We start from the raw sequence: 16,881 nt of genomic DNA, 5'->3' as shown, positions 1-16,881 counted from the left end.
GGCCTGGCTACTGTCCTGTCTTACTTTCATTATATAAACCCAGCAGTAGAGCTGTGGATTCAGACTTGTAGAATTAGAGTCCTGCAGACAAGTCAGCCTTCATGAACCAGTTTCTTCATCTCTGTGATGGAGACAATGATGCTCGTAGTTGGCGGGGTTGCTTTGAGGATCTAAGTAGGTGCCACACGTGAGGCGCATAGCACACAGCCCAGCAGCTGGTGTAGCACTCAGTGATCAGCAAGGAGAATTATTACCAGTGAAAAACTGCACACGCACGGCCAGTGTTCACTGGAAGTTGTGAGCAGCTTGCAGATGGTTTCCTCTCCCTCTGCTCCCCTCTAATCTGCTCCAGCACACAGAGCCCCCTCTCATCTATCACCCAAATTTCCCATTCTGATTGTTAAATCTTCCATAAAATCAAAGTACAGTAATACAAAACTTCCTGGACCAGGGTAGCTAAAATTCACTCTCAAAATACCCAGATAAGTAATTTCATGTCTTTGAGAAATGAGAAAGTTGGATTATATAAATGGTTCTCAAACGTTGGCATGTCTAGAGAGGACCTGAAGAGCTTGTAAAACTGAAAATTCCAGAGTTCTACAAGTAGCAATATTGGTTCAGTGGCTCTGTAGTGGTATTGAGAAATCAGAATTTTGACTATCTTCTCCAGGGATTCTGATGCAAATAGTCTTCACACCACTCTTTACGGAACATCAAGGACTGCTCCCCTCCCCACTGCCGCAGCTTTAAAGTTTTAAGGGCAGAGACCTAAGCTTTTCAGGTTGACCTTTATGTTTAAGGACGTTTGACTAATGTTACAATAATGAAGAACATTCATTTAAAGTGCTAAGTGTTAGTGCCACTTACCTTATTATTCTAATGATATGCTAGCTATTCAACTGTCCCTGGGCTCTGATGTGTGACCTACACAGAGCATGTTTGGTTTTGTATATCAAGTGTAATGAACCAGAGCCATCTGTAGAAACATGAGCTTATGAATTTTAATCTGATGATAATACAGTGAAAGGACTCAAAGGGTTTCATGGTTGGACTTTGCTAAATCACTGTCCTTAGATGCTCACTGAGGATGTTCAGACCCCCAGGATGAGAACTTAGTCACTTTTGGCACCATTTATACTCACAGGCTATCCTCTAGAGCTGTTGACTAGAATTTTAAGCTCAGTCAATTTACAACAAATAGTTCCAGCATATATATACATATGAAGAATGTAGATTCCTATATTCTTTTTTCTCCCAGGTCTCCCTTTAAGAAAGAAAGACTCATATATGTTTATTTAAGGAACTTTTTATAAATCTTTCCTCAAACTTGTCAAAGCTTGAATTCCCTCTTTCTCTTAGAACAAACATCTCATTGATTCACCAGACATGGAGTGCCCTTAATGTGTCATGTGCAAGGCCTTGAGGATAGAAAAAGGAGCTAGACCAGCCACACAGGCCATTGCCATCCTGTGTGCTAGATCCCAGGATGGTAGAAATACTTAGGGATCACTAGGGCACCAGGAGAGACAGTTACCCAGCCTTGCAATTAAAATGACATTAAGCTGTAACTTGGCACCTAGTAAGTGCTCAAAAAAGAAACTGACTCTCATGTGAATAAATGTAAAGGTAGGAATTGATAAGGCAAAAATGCCTGGCATCATACAGAAGAAACTTTTAGATGGGGTTGGATGACACAGATTGAGAGGGAAAGAAGTGACAGATGACATTGAAGAGATAGACAACGGTCAAGTCAGAAAAGGTCTTAAGGGCCACATAAAGAGGTTTAAACTTTAATGTGAAGTCACCCAGAAGCCTTTGAGGCTTTTAAAAGGAGACTGGAATGCTCAGATTCAAGCGTCTGAAAAGCCAGCTTGGCTTGTACATGGGGCATGGATAAGAACAGGCAACACTGAGAGCAAAAAGACCAGTTTGCTGGTTACAACAAAGCAGGCAGAGGGGGTGGTGGCCCGGGAGAGCACATCAGCAGTGGAGATAGACACAAGCAAACAAACTCAAGAGTATTTGGTGTAAGAGTTAGAATTGGGAGGGTACAGTGGATGGTAATATACAGAACACAGGAACAAAGTTTATCCTTGATAGAGCGACGAGAGGGGTCTAATTTTGCATGTTGAGGTCAACTGCCAAAAAGCAGGTTAGAGATTGGTCGGGGCTGGAGATGTAAATTTGGGTATTGTCAGCACAGATACAGTCCTTGAAGCCTTGAGAATATATTTATTGAGTAGCTGATATCAAGAGTACCATGTTGGACACTGGTGATACAATGGTGAATAAAACAGAGTGAGGCCCAAGAGAGAAATGTTCCGAGAGTGCAATCCATAAAGGTCAGGCAGGGACAGGGGAGTCCATAAAGAAGTCGAAGATAAAAAGTACAGAAGAGGAGGGGGGAAACATGAGGTAATGCTAATGTTAAAAGAAGAGAATTTTATAGAAAAGAGAAATAAGAGATGCTTAGTACTTTTTAAAAGTCAAATAGAGGAAGAATTGAAAAGTGCCTCTTTAGCAATAAGACAGACATTGTTTCTGAAGGCAAGAACTTTCTTAGTGGCTTGGTGAACAGGAGATGGGAAACTGGACACAGTGCAGAGATAACCCCTTCTCTAAGTTAGTGTAAAAAGGAGACATCATGATCACATGTGGAGAGAACGGGACACTCCACAGAAAAATGGCTTCCTGACTCTCCCCACTGTCCCAAGATAGGGGGTGCAGTGGAACGAATGTCTATGATCCCTCAAAATTCATATGTTGAAGTGCTAACCTCAATGTGAGGTATTAGGACTGGAGACTTCAGGTGATTAGATCATGAGGGTGGAACTCTCATGAATGGGATTAGTGCCCTTACAAAAGAGACCCCAGAGAGCTGCCTTGCCCTCTTTCTACCATGTGAGTTTATAACTAGAACTTGGCAGTCTCTAGCCTACAAGAAGTTTCTCACCAAATGGCACCCTGATCTCAGACTTTCAGCCTTGAGAACTGTGAAAAATAAATGTCCATTTTTGAAGCCACCTCAATGATGGTACTTGGTTATAGCAGCCAGGACTGACTCGGACCTGGAGCTGAGAAGGCGGGTGGGAAGGCACCATTAGAGCGGGGCGGTCTGAGATTCTAGAGAGAGTGAGGTAATGAAGAGTGGGCCTCTGGGAGGCAGGACGGGTCAGAGTCAGAGCACAAGATGGACAGGCCTCTCTGCTGCAGATGCCATTGGTCAGTAGGTAGCAGTGCTGACTTCTGTTTGCTCTGGGGCAGGAGGCCAGATAGCCTACTGGAGTGGGTGGGTGGAGGTGAGAGGAGCACAGAGGTTTCCATCAGCTCTGGTGAGGACCAAGACACCGGGCAAGAAACCAAGAGGCTCGGCTCAGAGACCAGGTGTGAGCAGAAAGTGAATGCCACCTGGGTGTTCAGCCTTCCAGACTGAGCAGTGTGATGGATGACAGCTCAGGCTGTGGTTACAAGACCAGCTGGACGAGGCAGCTGCAGTGTGGACTTTGGCCTCCTGGGGGAGCTGTTCCTGAGGGTAGGAAGAAGAAATTCTCTTCTTGGTTTCCCTTTGTCAGTAGTTGACATCAGTGAAGAATAGCTTCTGATGAGGGCTCCGGAGGCCCCCAGCAGGGCAGGTGCTCTGTGTTTTAACTTACTGGGGGTCAGCCTCACTGGAAGCTGCCTCATTACTCAGTCCTGATTATGATCATTTCCAACTGTGAGGACTAACACATGGAGAAGTAAGAACCTGGTAAAATCTTGCTAACAATTAATTTAAGTTATTCAACTGATAGTTTCTTGGATGAAATGAGAACGACTTGCAATGAAATTTCCTTTTCCTTTTAAGAACAGTTGGCATGCAGTGGTGCTGGCTGTATCTCCTTAGGGGAACTCTTATCTTTTGGAGAAGAATAGAGACTATTTCAAAGTTTTCTAATCTGAGGCACATATCACAGGAGGTGGGGTATAAACAGAAAATAGGTCTTGGTTTTTTGTTGTTGTTGTTTTGTTTAGTTTTTTATTTTGAGACAGGGTGTCCCTCTATTGCCTGAGCTAGAGGGCAGTGGTATCATCATAGTTCACTGCACTGTCTGACTCTTGGGCTCAAGTGATCCTCCTGCCTCAGCCTCTCAAGTAACTGACCTGGCCAAATTTTCTATTTTTTGTAGAAATGAGGTCTCACTATGTGGCACAGGCTGATCTTGAACCCCTAACTTCAAGCAATCTTCCTGCCTCAGCCTCCCAAATTGCTAGGATTACAGACGTGAGTCACTGATCTTGATTTTATTCCTCTACCCCAATATTATTGCTGGTCCTTTTTGCTTAAAAACAGTCATCAAGCTTACTCTTTTTTAATATATGAGTCCCATTGGTATCACACATGGATAGTAATGAATTCTGAAGCAGTCTGGGGGAAGGGTGGGACTCGGCAACCAGGCCTCATTAGTGTCTTCACCTCCAGCTTCCAGGGACATGTGGCCACTGCCAGGTGCCTGGATCAAGAGGCTTTACAGGCTTATTATCTGGCTCCACTTAGGTAAACATACGCAAAATGTACAAACATCTTAAAAGTATTTCTGCCAAGGACCTAGAGATTAATGTCACCACTGAATAAACACAAGGAAGCCACAGAAAAGTCAGAGCTCATGCTCTCCTGCTCCTGGTTACAAGCACGTCATCAGCCACAAGAAAGGCACAGATCGAAATGGGCTAGTGAGGGCTGGTGAGAAGCTGATGAAAAAGTTTAAAATTATCAAGAGGACCATTAAAAATATGCATTTATATTTACTATGGCTAAGGTTTCTTCCAAGTGTTTATTTTGCCTAGAAACATTACTTAATAATTATACAAAGGCATCATGGTTAGCTAATAATCTAAAATATTATTTCATCTTTATCTCATGCTGCAAACATTTCTACTTTTATGCTGTAAAATATTTATATTAGTATAATTTATAAAGTACTATGCATAACATACAACATTTATGAAATATATATATATTTTTGAGACAGAATGTCACTATGTCACCCTCGGTAGAGCGCTGTGGCATCACAGTTCACAGCAAGCTCAAACTCTTGGGCTTAAGCAATTCTCTTGCCTCAGCCTCCTAAGTAGCTGGGACTATGGGTGCCCGCCACAACACCCAGCTATTTTGTTGTTGTTGTTGTTGTTGTCATTATTGTTTAGGAGGCCAGGACCGGGTTGGAACCCACCAGCCCCAGAGTATGTGGCCAGTGCCCTAACCACTAAGGTGCAGAGCCAGAGTATATATATATTTTTTAACTTACTTTGGGGGTGAGCTGAGAGATTTTTTTTTTTAATTAAGAGGGTTCCCTTTCAAAAAATTTTGGACACCATTGGTTTCATTTGTCATCTGTCAATAATATATATATATATTTTATTTATTTTATTTATTTATTTATTTATTTGCAGTTTTTGGCCAGGGCTGGGTTTGAACCCACCACCTCTGGCATATGGGGCCAACACCCTACTCCTTCAGCCATAGGCACCATCAATATTTTTAAAAATATATGTGGGCCAGGTGTGGTGACATGCACCTATGGTCCCAGCTACTTGAGAGGGTGGAGCAGGAGGATCCTTTGAATTCAGGAGTCTGAAACCAGCCTGGGTAACATACCAAGACCCTGTCTTGGAAAAAAAAAAAATTCAAAAAATAAAAAAGTTTAAAAATATATACAAGCATGGGCCAGGAATGATTTATCGTCCCTTCTGATGCTCTGCTAAGGTACGTCTCCGCTGAGACCCTGCAGAGAGGGAGGAATCAGCCAGTTCTCTGTGTGGCCATCTGCCTCTAAGCCACTTGCACACAGCCGGCCATGAGAGCTGCTTACCTTCCGCTTCTCCTTCTCATTCAGGGATTGCTTGGAGCTTTCTACCAGCTGGAAAAGTGCCTCGTGCTTCTTGGTACTCACCATTAATTTCTTCTTAGCCTAGAGTCAAAAACATACAAACAAGAAAAAAAAAAAAGAGCAGAAACTGAGATCGACAGAAAAGCTCCTGTGATTGAAACAGGGCGTGTTCATACGCTAGCTTTAATAATTGTGTGTCTTTAGTTCTTTATTCCTGCCCTTGCCTCAACATCTACCTAAAACATCACAATAGCCAATACTTACTAGAACCTTGCATATTTTTTCATTATGTTGGATAAACTCAAGAGAGTTATACATTTTGCAAAATCACCAAAGGCCTGAAATCTTCCAAAACAATGTTCTAGTGAGCGTGATGGCTGTACCTCAACCAATATCACAGCAAACACAGAAGACTGCCAGAATCATTCTTTGAAACCAACATAGACAACAGTTGAGGGTTTTTTGAAAGATGTTCTCTTAAAATTTCCAGTAAGTGTCAAAATTTTGCTCCCTGACACCCAGGTCAAGAGCTGTGTACTTGCCTGGCATCGTGTGAAATGCTCTCCTCTTGTTGGAGTTAGGAGAGAGGAAGAGGTAAAAGGGGGGAATGCTCAGCTCAGAGTCACCCCACACTCTGTCTCACCTGGGAGTGGGTGAGGCCTCGGGTGTTCATTTCCTACGCTGCACAGTTGCATTTGGCTGAAGGTGATGCTCCAGAAATAAGACAAGCGAACAACGTTTGATTGGAGGTGGATTTAGCCTATTCAGGAACTGGGCTGATTGAAAGATCCTTCGGCTTTTCACCTCTAGGTTGCAATGACTGTAAAACCAGATAATGACTGGACAGAGCTGTGGGCTTTCTTTCCTTGGCATTTTACCTCTGGAATCAAAAGCAAAGCCTTTTGCCTCCCTCTAAACATGGAAAGCCTCTATAGAAGGAAACAAAAGGACTAGGAAGCTTATGGCCCTCTTCTTCCACCTTCCATCAGCTGGTAAATGAAAGCGGAGGCAAGCTGCCTGGTGCTCTAAGGCTTTTCATCTGTGGCTCTGAGAAGCCTGTGCTTCATCACTGACATACTGAATCCCTTGAATTATAACCAGGACAGAAAATGATTACCATCCAAGAATTTTATATTCTCTAAATTTTCTATCCCTCTTCATAAAAAGTCTTTTTATTTAGAAAAATGACTTGGTAGAAAATAGGAAACAATAAAAGATGTTTTGGGTTCTTGGAGGCACTTGCAGCTTCTGGACATTGTTTTTGCTATTAGTTCCATTGTATTGGATTGAAAGCTAAATATTTAAAGAAAATGGATGTTTAGAAACAAACCCTTTTACAGAAAGCTCATAAAAGCAAGAGCAACACTTAAAAACAAATGACTGGATACTGTTTCTGGGACATTAAAATATTGACGGTTTGTATAGAGATTCATTTATCTTAAACATTTATTAATTGTCCTTGATCTCATGGAGTCAGGCCTTAGTTTCAGCAGATGTCTCCGAAGCTTGCTGGGGCCATGTATTTCTGAGGCATCCATCACTAGTTATTTGGCACTAGTGGCTGTTTATTTATAAAGGGTCTTCTGGGCATTAACACTTTGGAGATGAAAAAGGAAAATTTCAGCTTCTGGAATGCAAGCCTCCTCAATGGAGTTCATTGAGTTTTCTTAGCAGATTTCCTGGTTTCTAGTCCTTTGCACCTGAAATGAATTCTTCCTATACTAGATTGCTCTAGAATAATCTTCTGTACATATGGAGTCCATCTGTCATTTTCTCTGCTTAAGAACCCATAGTGGTATGCTCTAGTTTCCCACACCAGATCATAATTCCTCTCCTTAGACTGTATTCACTATTTCCTGAACATATGTTGTCTAGCTAACTAAATTTTAAATTATTTGAAAATAAGAATCATAGTTATGCACAAGAAGGGGACAGCGCATACTTGTAGAGCTGATCTATACATCCTCCCTCACATACCGCTGCCCACTCCTCATTGTGCCACCCTTACTAGTGAGGTGGAGTCACTAACACCCTTCTACAAAAAAAAAAAAAGACCTCAGTTGATGTTTGTCACTTTGCCCTAAGTTGCAAATTATACAGTATATAGTATAATGATTAAGAGCGGTGACCTTGGAACCCAAGAACTTATAGACCTGCAACAACTGTTGGTTCAATCATCAACAAGCTTTGTAACCTTGGGCAAATTACCGAACCTCTCTGCACCTCCATTTGTTCATCTGTAAAATGGGACAATGCAAGGTCCCATTACATTGGGTTGTTATGATGACTAAATATATAAATATATAGCACTTGGCACATGATAAATGTTATGTGTTAGTTATAAATCATAATCCTATTTAGAGTCATGCACTTCTATTGCTTTGGGTGAATATGTTTGTAATAACTCAGGTGAGGAAACATTTTTCTCTTCAGTTAAGACTTAGAATTACTAACACTGGAACACGGGATTGTGTTTGTATAAAAGTAACAAAATTCGATCCTAAAACAGTTTACACAAATGGTATTTGTGAATACTTGCCTTAATTTGCTGATTCCAGTTGCTAATGACAAGATTTGCTGTCTTTTCAACTTCATTATCAAGCTATTGAAGAGGAAAAAAAGGAAAACATGTATTGATTTCTTGGTTAGTCACTGCAATAAATGTATAAAAGAGGCTCTGGAAGCTGCCTGTCCTTTCTGCCACATGAGGTGACGGTGAGTGTAAACAGCCAGCCATGAACCAGCCCTCACCACACACCTGAGCGGCTGGTGTCTGCTCTTGGACTTACCAGCTTCAGAGCTGAAAGAGATACATTTGTCTTATTTACAAGCCACCTGGTTTATGGTATGTTGTTGTAGAAGCCTGAACTGAGAGAGTCACAGTGCTGGCTTATTAACTCTGGCACAATTGCTCTCATAATTCATGGGAATTTCAAAATCCTACAATGGCCATGTACATGGGAAGAAGTAGCTGAACTCTGTCATCCCCATGTCAAGTATTTCTTGACAGGGTTTGGTAAAATAATGACTTCCAATCTATAACCATGTAAATACCACATACATATGTGGAGGAGGCCTTTATATGGTTTGGATCACTGCAGGTCCCATCACAGGCTCTTCAACATCAATCCATGTGGGGAAAACTTCAACTCCATGAGAACTGGTGCTAATTTTGCTAAGTGTCTCCATTGCCCTTAAAGTGAATATTTCTTTAATTTCAAAGAAATTGAATCCTTAATTATAATTATATTCCTTCCCACCCTCCACTTTTACATAGCCAAAGGAATGATAGGAATAGTGATGGAATCTAGGCGACCTCTCAGGGAGGTCTGGATCTATTGGGCCACAGTCCCAATAGATCAGGCACTACCCGACCACACTGAGATTTAGCAAGCACTATGCTTTTATTTCTACCAGTTAGTTAAATTTAGTGCATGATTTATTATAACAAATACAGTGAAAATAATTGTATGCACTATGCCACTTTTGATTATGTATGTGGCTGGAATGTGGAACAAGTGTAATTTTTGAAATAAAATCTAATTTTTTCTCTTTTGTGAGACAGCGAAATGGGATGGTGGACTTCAGTGGACGAGGCAGTTTAGAAAAGATGATAGACTGGAGCAACACGGTAGGGGGCGTCGTGGTCATTCCAGCCCTGTGCCTAATGTATAGTAAGCCCTACAGAAACTAACTTAATAACTATCATATTATTATGTAGCATGGAAAATATTTTGTAATTAATAAGATATACACGATTCTTTTGTTTTTATTAGGTTGGCTTGCAAAGGCAGAAGATGATATTGCTTTCTAGAAATTCTTATACATTTCTATCCATCACCCTAGACCTAGAGACAGTATCCATCTGGTCAAACACGTGTATGTCCATACAAACAGCAATTACACTTGCCGACTCGGTTTAGTGAGTTTGAATACTTCTTTAATAATTTCTCTTCCATCACAGCATTCTCAAATCTCCTCAATCTCCTCATCCTTCTGAGATGCTACTACTAGCACCTGCTTCTTCTGGCTTAATTGGCCTTGAAACCCCCCCTTAGCTACTATCCCTTCCCTTCACAAGAACCACCTGTTATGGCTTAGGAATGTCTTACCTGCACCTGGCCCTGAAACAGATAGTGACTGTGACCCCAGTCCTGTCAAAGCCAAACAATATTTATTTAAGACCAGAGGATAAGCTGGAAGAGTCCAGGTGCCCCTGAAAGAATTGTTTAGCTTTCTTTAATTTGAAAGATTTGCCCATTATTACCTTTATAAAATTTCAAGCTGCTATGCATAGAAAGAATCTTTCAAAAAAATTGTGCTTATCATTCTATTTACAAATAAATAAAATCATAAAAAATAAAAATACTAAAATATACAAGAAATGAAATTTAAAATAACCCCCAATTCTCCTATCTAAAGATAATTCTTATTAACATCTTGGGAAGGTTCTTCCAAGTTCTTTTTTCCATGCAAGTATACACATTTATTTTATAAAATTGAGGTGATATTAGCTATTAGATGTCTTCATTCCACTTTTTTAACATTATATCGTGAAAAAATTCCCATGTGATTAAATTCATATACAACCCTCAGGGGTCACCACAACATGAGGAACTGTATTAAAGGGTCACGGCATTAGGAAGGTTGACAACCACTGGTATACAATAAGTTTTTTTTTTTTTTGAGATAGAGTCTTACTTTGTCACCCTTGGTACAGTGTCCTGGCATCACAGCTCACAGCAACCTCTAACTCTTGGGTTCAAGCAATTCTCTTGCGTCAGTCTCCTAAGTAGCTGAAACTACAGGCGACCGCCACATGCCTGGCTATTTCTTAGAGACGGAGTCTCATACTTGCTCAGGCTGGTCTCAAATCTGTGAGTCTAGGCAATCCACCCAACTTGGCCTCCCAGACTCCTTGGATTATAGGCGTGAGCCACCACTCCTGGCTACAATAAGATTTTTAATGGTTGTAAAGTATTCCGTTGTTTGAATATGTCATCATCTTTTTTCGAATGATGTAGTTTCCAGTTTTTCACCACTATAGACAATGCTCTAATAAACATCCTTGTGTACCACTCTTGGATCTGTGTTTTTACTCATTTTTATAATAAATTCTTGAAACCTAGAACTACTCTTGGGTCACCTTTTGCTCCCTGGGCCGAAGACATAAACCTTTCAACAGGGGAGAAAGGAAAAGTTTTGACTCACTGATTTTCTCTTCTTCTCTTGTACATTCAGGACTTGATAAGTCGGTTTTATGGCTTCCAACTCGATTGCTTTGCCAAGTTTTCTGGAAATAAAACACCAAAGACACACTAGCACAGTATTAGGATGTACATCTACTTTCCGAATTACTTTCCGGGGAAATAAAATGCTGTGCCATGGCGTACATATTCAGTGCAAGTTGGAAAGGCAATATTTGCGGCACAGCCACCTTACATATGTACGACTCCTTTTGGAGTTGGAGCAAGGCAGGGTGGGGCACTCACTGATGCAGGTCAGCTGTGGATTTCATGCCCTCTGAGGCCCAGGCCCAGGCACTGCTGAGACAGCTAGAGGCAAAAACAGAGGGGAAAAGTGGGCATCATTTTTCAAGGAAACTCTGAGAAAGAAGGCATTGCGTCTGATACACTGCAGTCCGCAGTTGCATGCATTCTCTAACCTTATTTCAATTTCTCCAGGAGATTCAATTCTGCCAATATATTTATTCGCACTCTATTCATTATATAGACTGCTTTTCTCCCAGTCATTTTTCATTCAGATTTTCATTTCGCATTTCATATCTGTAGAGAATCAGGGAAATAACATAGCCTTAGGTGGGACCAGGGGGGTGATAGGATGCTAGGGTCACAGACAGTCTTTTCGGCTCCTCATTCACAGATGAATAAACTGAGACTCAGAGAAATTACAGCATAAAGGGCTTGAGAGCCCTGGTCACATCCTGCTGCTGCTCTTGGGGTTGGAGTCCAGCTCCTCTTCCTTGCTGGGTTTTAGGTCAACAGCTCAGCTATTTTATGGTCCTGCGGGTGGTATCCTAATTTAACATGAAGGATAGCTCTGCCCTTCTCTTACTGCATAGAGGGAGGATTGAAGGTGAGAGTCATTTTCTCTCACTCCCTGTTATAACCCAGCCCTCTTTCCCCTGCCCACTCCTGTTCCCCAGCCCTCACCTGTCCCCCCCACTCCAGCCCATTTCCCTCCTCCTCCCTTCGCCCCCCAGAGTCAACTCGGGAACAAGGCAAGTCCCTTTTCCCCTCATGGTGGCTGAGAACACTGCTTCCCAGCCACGTTCCCAGGCCCCCTCCTCCCCACTAGGGTTGCCAAGAACAAGCTTCAGGTACAAGGAAGAAAGTCCCAAGTTTCACAAAACCCCCAAGTTCTCAGTAGACAAACAATGGTGGGAAACTCACTGAGACTTGATTAATTACTGTTGTATAACCATAACCATTATGATATGAGATGTATCCATTGTCAACCGAAGCTGTATTAATTATTGTTCCATTGCTGTATCCATGACTACCCGAGTTGTAACCCCCCCTTAACCAGCATGTTTTGCTTCTGTAATATGCTTGCACAACGCCTATAAAAGGCAACTCACCCTCCCACTTGGGCTGCTGACTGTCTCTCGGGGCTGCTGACTGTCTCTCGGAGCAGCAGCCCCTGCAGCAGGTAAAATAAATTACCAATTAATTAACCTAAGTAGGGGGGTCAAACTCTATTTTTCCAGGTCTCCTAAGTTATTTCACTCCCCAGCTCCTAGTGGCCCATATAGTCTGCCTTTGTAGGTCGGGACGGTAAGTCTAATCATATCAATGATCCCCAGAGAGAGGGGCCTTGGTAGATTTTGATGAAGAGGGAGGGGAGAATCTTCATCCCTGCCTGATCAGAATGGCTCAGAGGCACCCTGCAGTCTGAGAATGAGAGTAGACCAAAGATGCCAAATTTCCTGCACACCCTGAACCAGGTGCAGAACTAGCCACAAGAGAGCACCTGCTGTATGCTTACCACAGTAGGCAGGGGCAGAAAAGAGAGAACCAATCTATACTGACGGGAAGCAGATCCATGGTTGCTTAAGGCTGAGTGGGGGGGAAGGATGCAAATAGGCAGGAGGAGCCTTTTGGCGTGATGAAAATGTCTGTGTTTTGATTTTAGTGGTGGCTGTGCAGTGTATTTATGCAAACCGACCAGAACATATGCTTAAAATGGGTGCTTAGGATTGCATGCTAATTAAACCTCAATAGAGTTGATTTTTTAACAGGAAGTCAGGCACACTTGTGAGAAGAGAATCTGACATTTGCCCCCCAGAGGAGCTGGGCAGGAGGGCAGGACACTGAGTGTGGGGCCTCAGGGGCAGCTGGAGCTAAATGTAGGGGCTCCCTTTTTGTTTCCTGCATGACCTTGGGAGAACCAGCTGGTTTCTCTGACCCTCACTTCACTGATATTTTAAACCAGAAATTACCTGAGCTGTCTGTACAAGCATCTGACACAGATTTTGGTATAGATCAAAATTAATTAATATTTAGCATTAAATATCATGCTAATTCAAGTTAACCAAACATTCTGGACATGCCAACTCTTTGGAGTAGCTGGTTATACTCCAGGGTAGCACACCCCTCCCTCTACCCCAACACATCTCATTCTTTTTCTTTTCTTTTCTTTCTTTTTTTTTTTTTTTGAGACAGAGCCTCAAGCTGTCCCCCCAGGTAGAGTGCTGTGGCATCACAGCTCACAGCAACCTCCAACTCCTGGGCTCAAGTGAGTCTCCTGCCTCAGCCTCCCGAGTAGCTGGGACCACAGGCGCTTGCCACAACACCTGGCTATTTTTTGGTTGCAGCCGTCATTGTTGTTTGGCAGGCCCGGGCTGGATTTGAACTGGCCACCTTGGATGTTCGTGGCTGGCGCCTTAGCCACTTGAGCCACAGGCACCGAGCCTCATTCTTTAGGAGATAATTAGAATCAAAATCCTAAGGGACATTTATGAAGCTTTTGCTTCATGTCAGGGGCTCTGCTGAGCACACTTCTTATCTTACCTCAATGAATCCTCATACCAACTATATGAGATAGATAAAATACATGTCTTACCATTTTAAAGAGCTCATGAGAATACAAATTGTCCTAGGTCACTCAGCTGTTAAGGGGGAAAACTATTAAAAGAATCTAAACTCGGGCAGTGTGAATGAAAATCTATCTATCCTCAACCACTGTACTATTCTGGCTCCTTTGCAGTCTACTAAAATACTGTCTAAAAATACAAATAAAGCTAAGAGAGCAATTTCAAAGCCATTTTCTATTACTGATGATGCCTCAGGAGAAATGGGAATTTGAACTTTCCAAGTCTTCCTTGTTCCTTCCCTTCCCCTCTCTCTTTCTTCACCAAAAGAGATCTCTGCAATGGCACCACCAGTTTAGGGTCACATTGCATGCATTAGTCAAAAATCTTCGTGGCCAATTATTGCTAATGAACCATTTTTCAAATACTAATATCTTTCTTCTCTCCTTGCTAAAAAGGAATCTACTTCATTCTTGGTGCTACAATGTGTTGAGAAGAATGTGAGCCAACCTTTTGTTAGCCACTCATGTGTTGAGCTCTTTACATACGTTATTATCTCATTTTATATGCACCCCCATCACACACACACACACACAGGCAATAGTGCACATAGTTTTACTCCATCTAATAGAAGGAGAAATCAAGGCACAGAGAGGCCAGGTCACTCATCAAATGTCACAGAGTAGAGCTAATGCAGAATTCATACTTCCTGACCTCAAGGCTTCTGACTTGACCTTCCAAGCTAATTATCCTCCCCAAGGCCTGTTATGAATGTGGCCTCAGGAGTCAGAAAAACCCAGGATGAATCCAGCTCTAAACTCACTATCTGTGTGGTTGGGGGAAGTTTCTTAAATTCTCCAAGTCTCAGGTCCTTGTCTGTAAATAGGGATAATAATCATCTCTCTCAAGGCTTGTTGTGAGGATTAATTCGGAATATCCAAAAGTCTTTAAAACAGTCCCTGGCACAAAGCTGGAAATCCCTGCTTGACATTACATACCTGCCACATTTGTCAGAGGAAGTTAGAAATGAACAGAAGTCACTTTTTACTATTTGGAAGAATGATTTTGCCTTGCCTCTGCCATGAGACTTACTTTTTCCTTGAGTTCTGTAGAGCTTTGCTCAGCTTGCTTGCCAGTTTCTGAAGTCCTTTGGCATAGCTTATCTCCAGGTTTGCCCTGTTAACAAAAGACTAGTTAAATAGGATGTGCTGGCCAGAAATCAAAGAAAACTATACACACACACACACACACACACACACACACACACGGGAAGGAGAGCTCGGCTGGAAATGTAACACCTACCTAAGAAGAGATGATTAGTTTACTGGAAGGATCCTCTTGTCCTTAAGCACAATCCTTAAAGATATCCAAGAGGATCCAATGAAGGGGGAGAGTTGGGTTTTTTTTTTTTTTAATATTTCACACTATCTTATGGGTTGAATTGTGTCTTCCAAGAAAATGTTGAAGTCCTAAGTACCTGTGAATGTGACTTTATTTGGAAATAGGGTCTTTGCAGATGACCAAATAAAGATGAGTTCATTCAGGTGGGCTCAAACTCTCTGAGGTCAGACAGTTAAGTTCTTGAACTCATCCTAGAAAAAGTACTACACCCCTCATTGCTGAATACCACTATGGTCACCTTCCAAGTACTCCCCTTGGAAGCTGTGCACTGACACCAAAGCCTAGTCCACCCTTCAGAGCACTTTTTCTATGATGAGTTGGTGAACTTAATCATCCAAGCTCATATACGGATATGTCCTTACAAAAGGGGTAAATTTGAACACAGAAACAGACATGCAGACAGGGAGAGTGCCAGGAAGGCCTCGATCTGAGTGATGAACCCACAAGCCCAGTAATGCTAAAGATGGTCAGCAAGTCACCAAAAGCCAGGAAAGAGGCACGAAATAGGTTTTCCCTCAAAGCACTCGGAAGGAATCAACCAGGCTGAAACTTCAGTCTTGAACTTCCAGCCTCCAAAACTGCCAGGCAGTAAGTTTCCGTTGTTTAAGCCAGGCCGTGGCACTTCGCTATGACATCCCTAAAAGGTAACATAACTAATAATGAGCAGAAAACTGTCCTACTCTTCTTGGGACATTAGGGCTAATCAGATTATCTCTAGATTATAATAGCGGGCAATAAAATGATAAACTATAATTGAACTAACCAAGCAGGAGCTTTCTAATGGGAATCTGCAGTAGTGGCCAACGCCAGATTTAGAAAGTGAATTCCTTTCTATGCAGGACAAGACTCAGTAGGAAATCTGGGCATGCCCTCCAAGAGCAAACTCCTTGATTCCTTTGGACTGATTCAATCATTCTCATTTCCTACTTATTTTACCTTGTCTATTTATAGACCCATCTGTAGCTAAAATGAGGGCATCTTCATCTCACTTCTGACTGTGGATAATAAAAATATAGGAAATGAAGTTCAATTTATTTTATGTTTCCCTTTTTAGCAGAGACCACAGAATTTTTATTACATTTTTCAGTCTTTCATTTCTGTTTTTACTATAAAATATTTTTAGAATTATTTATGGCTTCGTTTCATTTGGGAAACAATTCCAGAACTCTCCAATAACTAACCTAATATCTGCACATTTTCACACAAATTAGACCAAGTATTATAAACCAAACAAAGATAGACAGCTCTGTTTTATAAAATGAAATCCAAACATTATGGGCTGTTGATCTGTTGTTAAATTTCTATTCATCTTCCCCTATTGGTACAGCTGTGCTTTAAGTTGGTTTTTAACACTTTTGGAGAGAAAGGAGTCTATTGTAGGCTGTATGTTAAGGCCTGGGTGCAGAAAACACACATTTGGTATCAGAATTTACTTGGAATTAAGAAAGTTTAAGGTAAGTATTTTAAAATAATGAAGCTGATAAATAAATATGTCATAGTATTTAAAAATAGATTTCTCTGTTCTAGGAATATGTTTCAACTAATGGAGAGGGAATAAGA

The 16,881-nt window shown here is 41.6% G+C and overlaps 1 protein-coding gene across 3 annotated transcripts in view; it reads right to left on the bottom strand.

The window, feature by feature from the left end:
• Positions 1-16,881, bottom strand: part of NOSTRIN (nitric oxide synthase trafficking) — a 58,937-nt gene that overhangs the window by 22,477 nt on the left and 19,579 nt on the right. For 2 of the 3 annotated variants that reach the window (XM_003795163.2, XM_003795165.2), the window contains 5 exons: positions 15,013-15,096; positions 11,360-11,422; positions 11,079-11,160; positions 8,407-8,469; positions 5,850-5,948 (listed from right to left, as the gene is read on the bottom strand). In XM_003795163.2, coding sequence (XP_003795211.1) covers positions 5,850-5,948; positions 8,407-8,469; positions 11,079-11,160; positions 11,360-11,422; positions 15,013-15,096 — 391 coding nt within the window. Of the gene's footprint in view, positions 1-5,849; positions 5,949-8,406; positions 8,470-11,078; positions 11,161-11,359; positions 11,423-11,532; positions 11,575-15,012; positions 15,097-16,881 lie in introns of those variants that run through there. The other variant, XM_023516356.1, reaches the window with a different exon arrangement.

This window comes from Otolemur garnettii, unplaced genomic scaffold, assembly GCF_000181295.1.
Source record: "Otolemur garnettii isolate 467f Iridium unplaced genomic scaffold, OtoGar3 scaffold00090, whole genome shotgun sequence".
NCBI classification, from domain to species: domain Eukaryota; kingdom Metazoa; phylum Chordata; class Mammalia; order Primates; family Galagidae; genus Otolemur; species Otolemur garnettii.
Note: the sequence above shows the minus strand (reverse complement) of the source record. Positions and strands in the feature narration are given on the sequence as shown.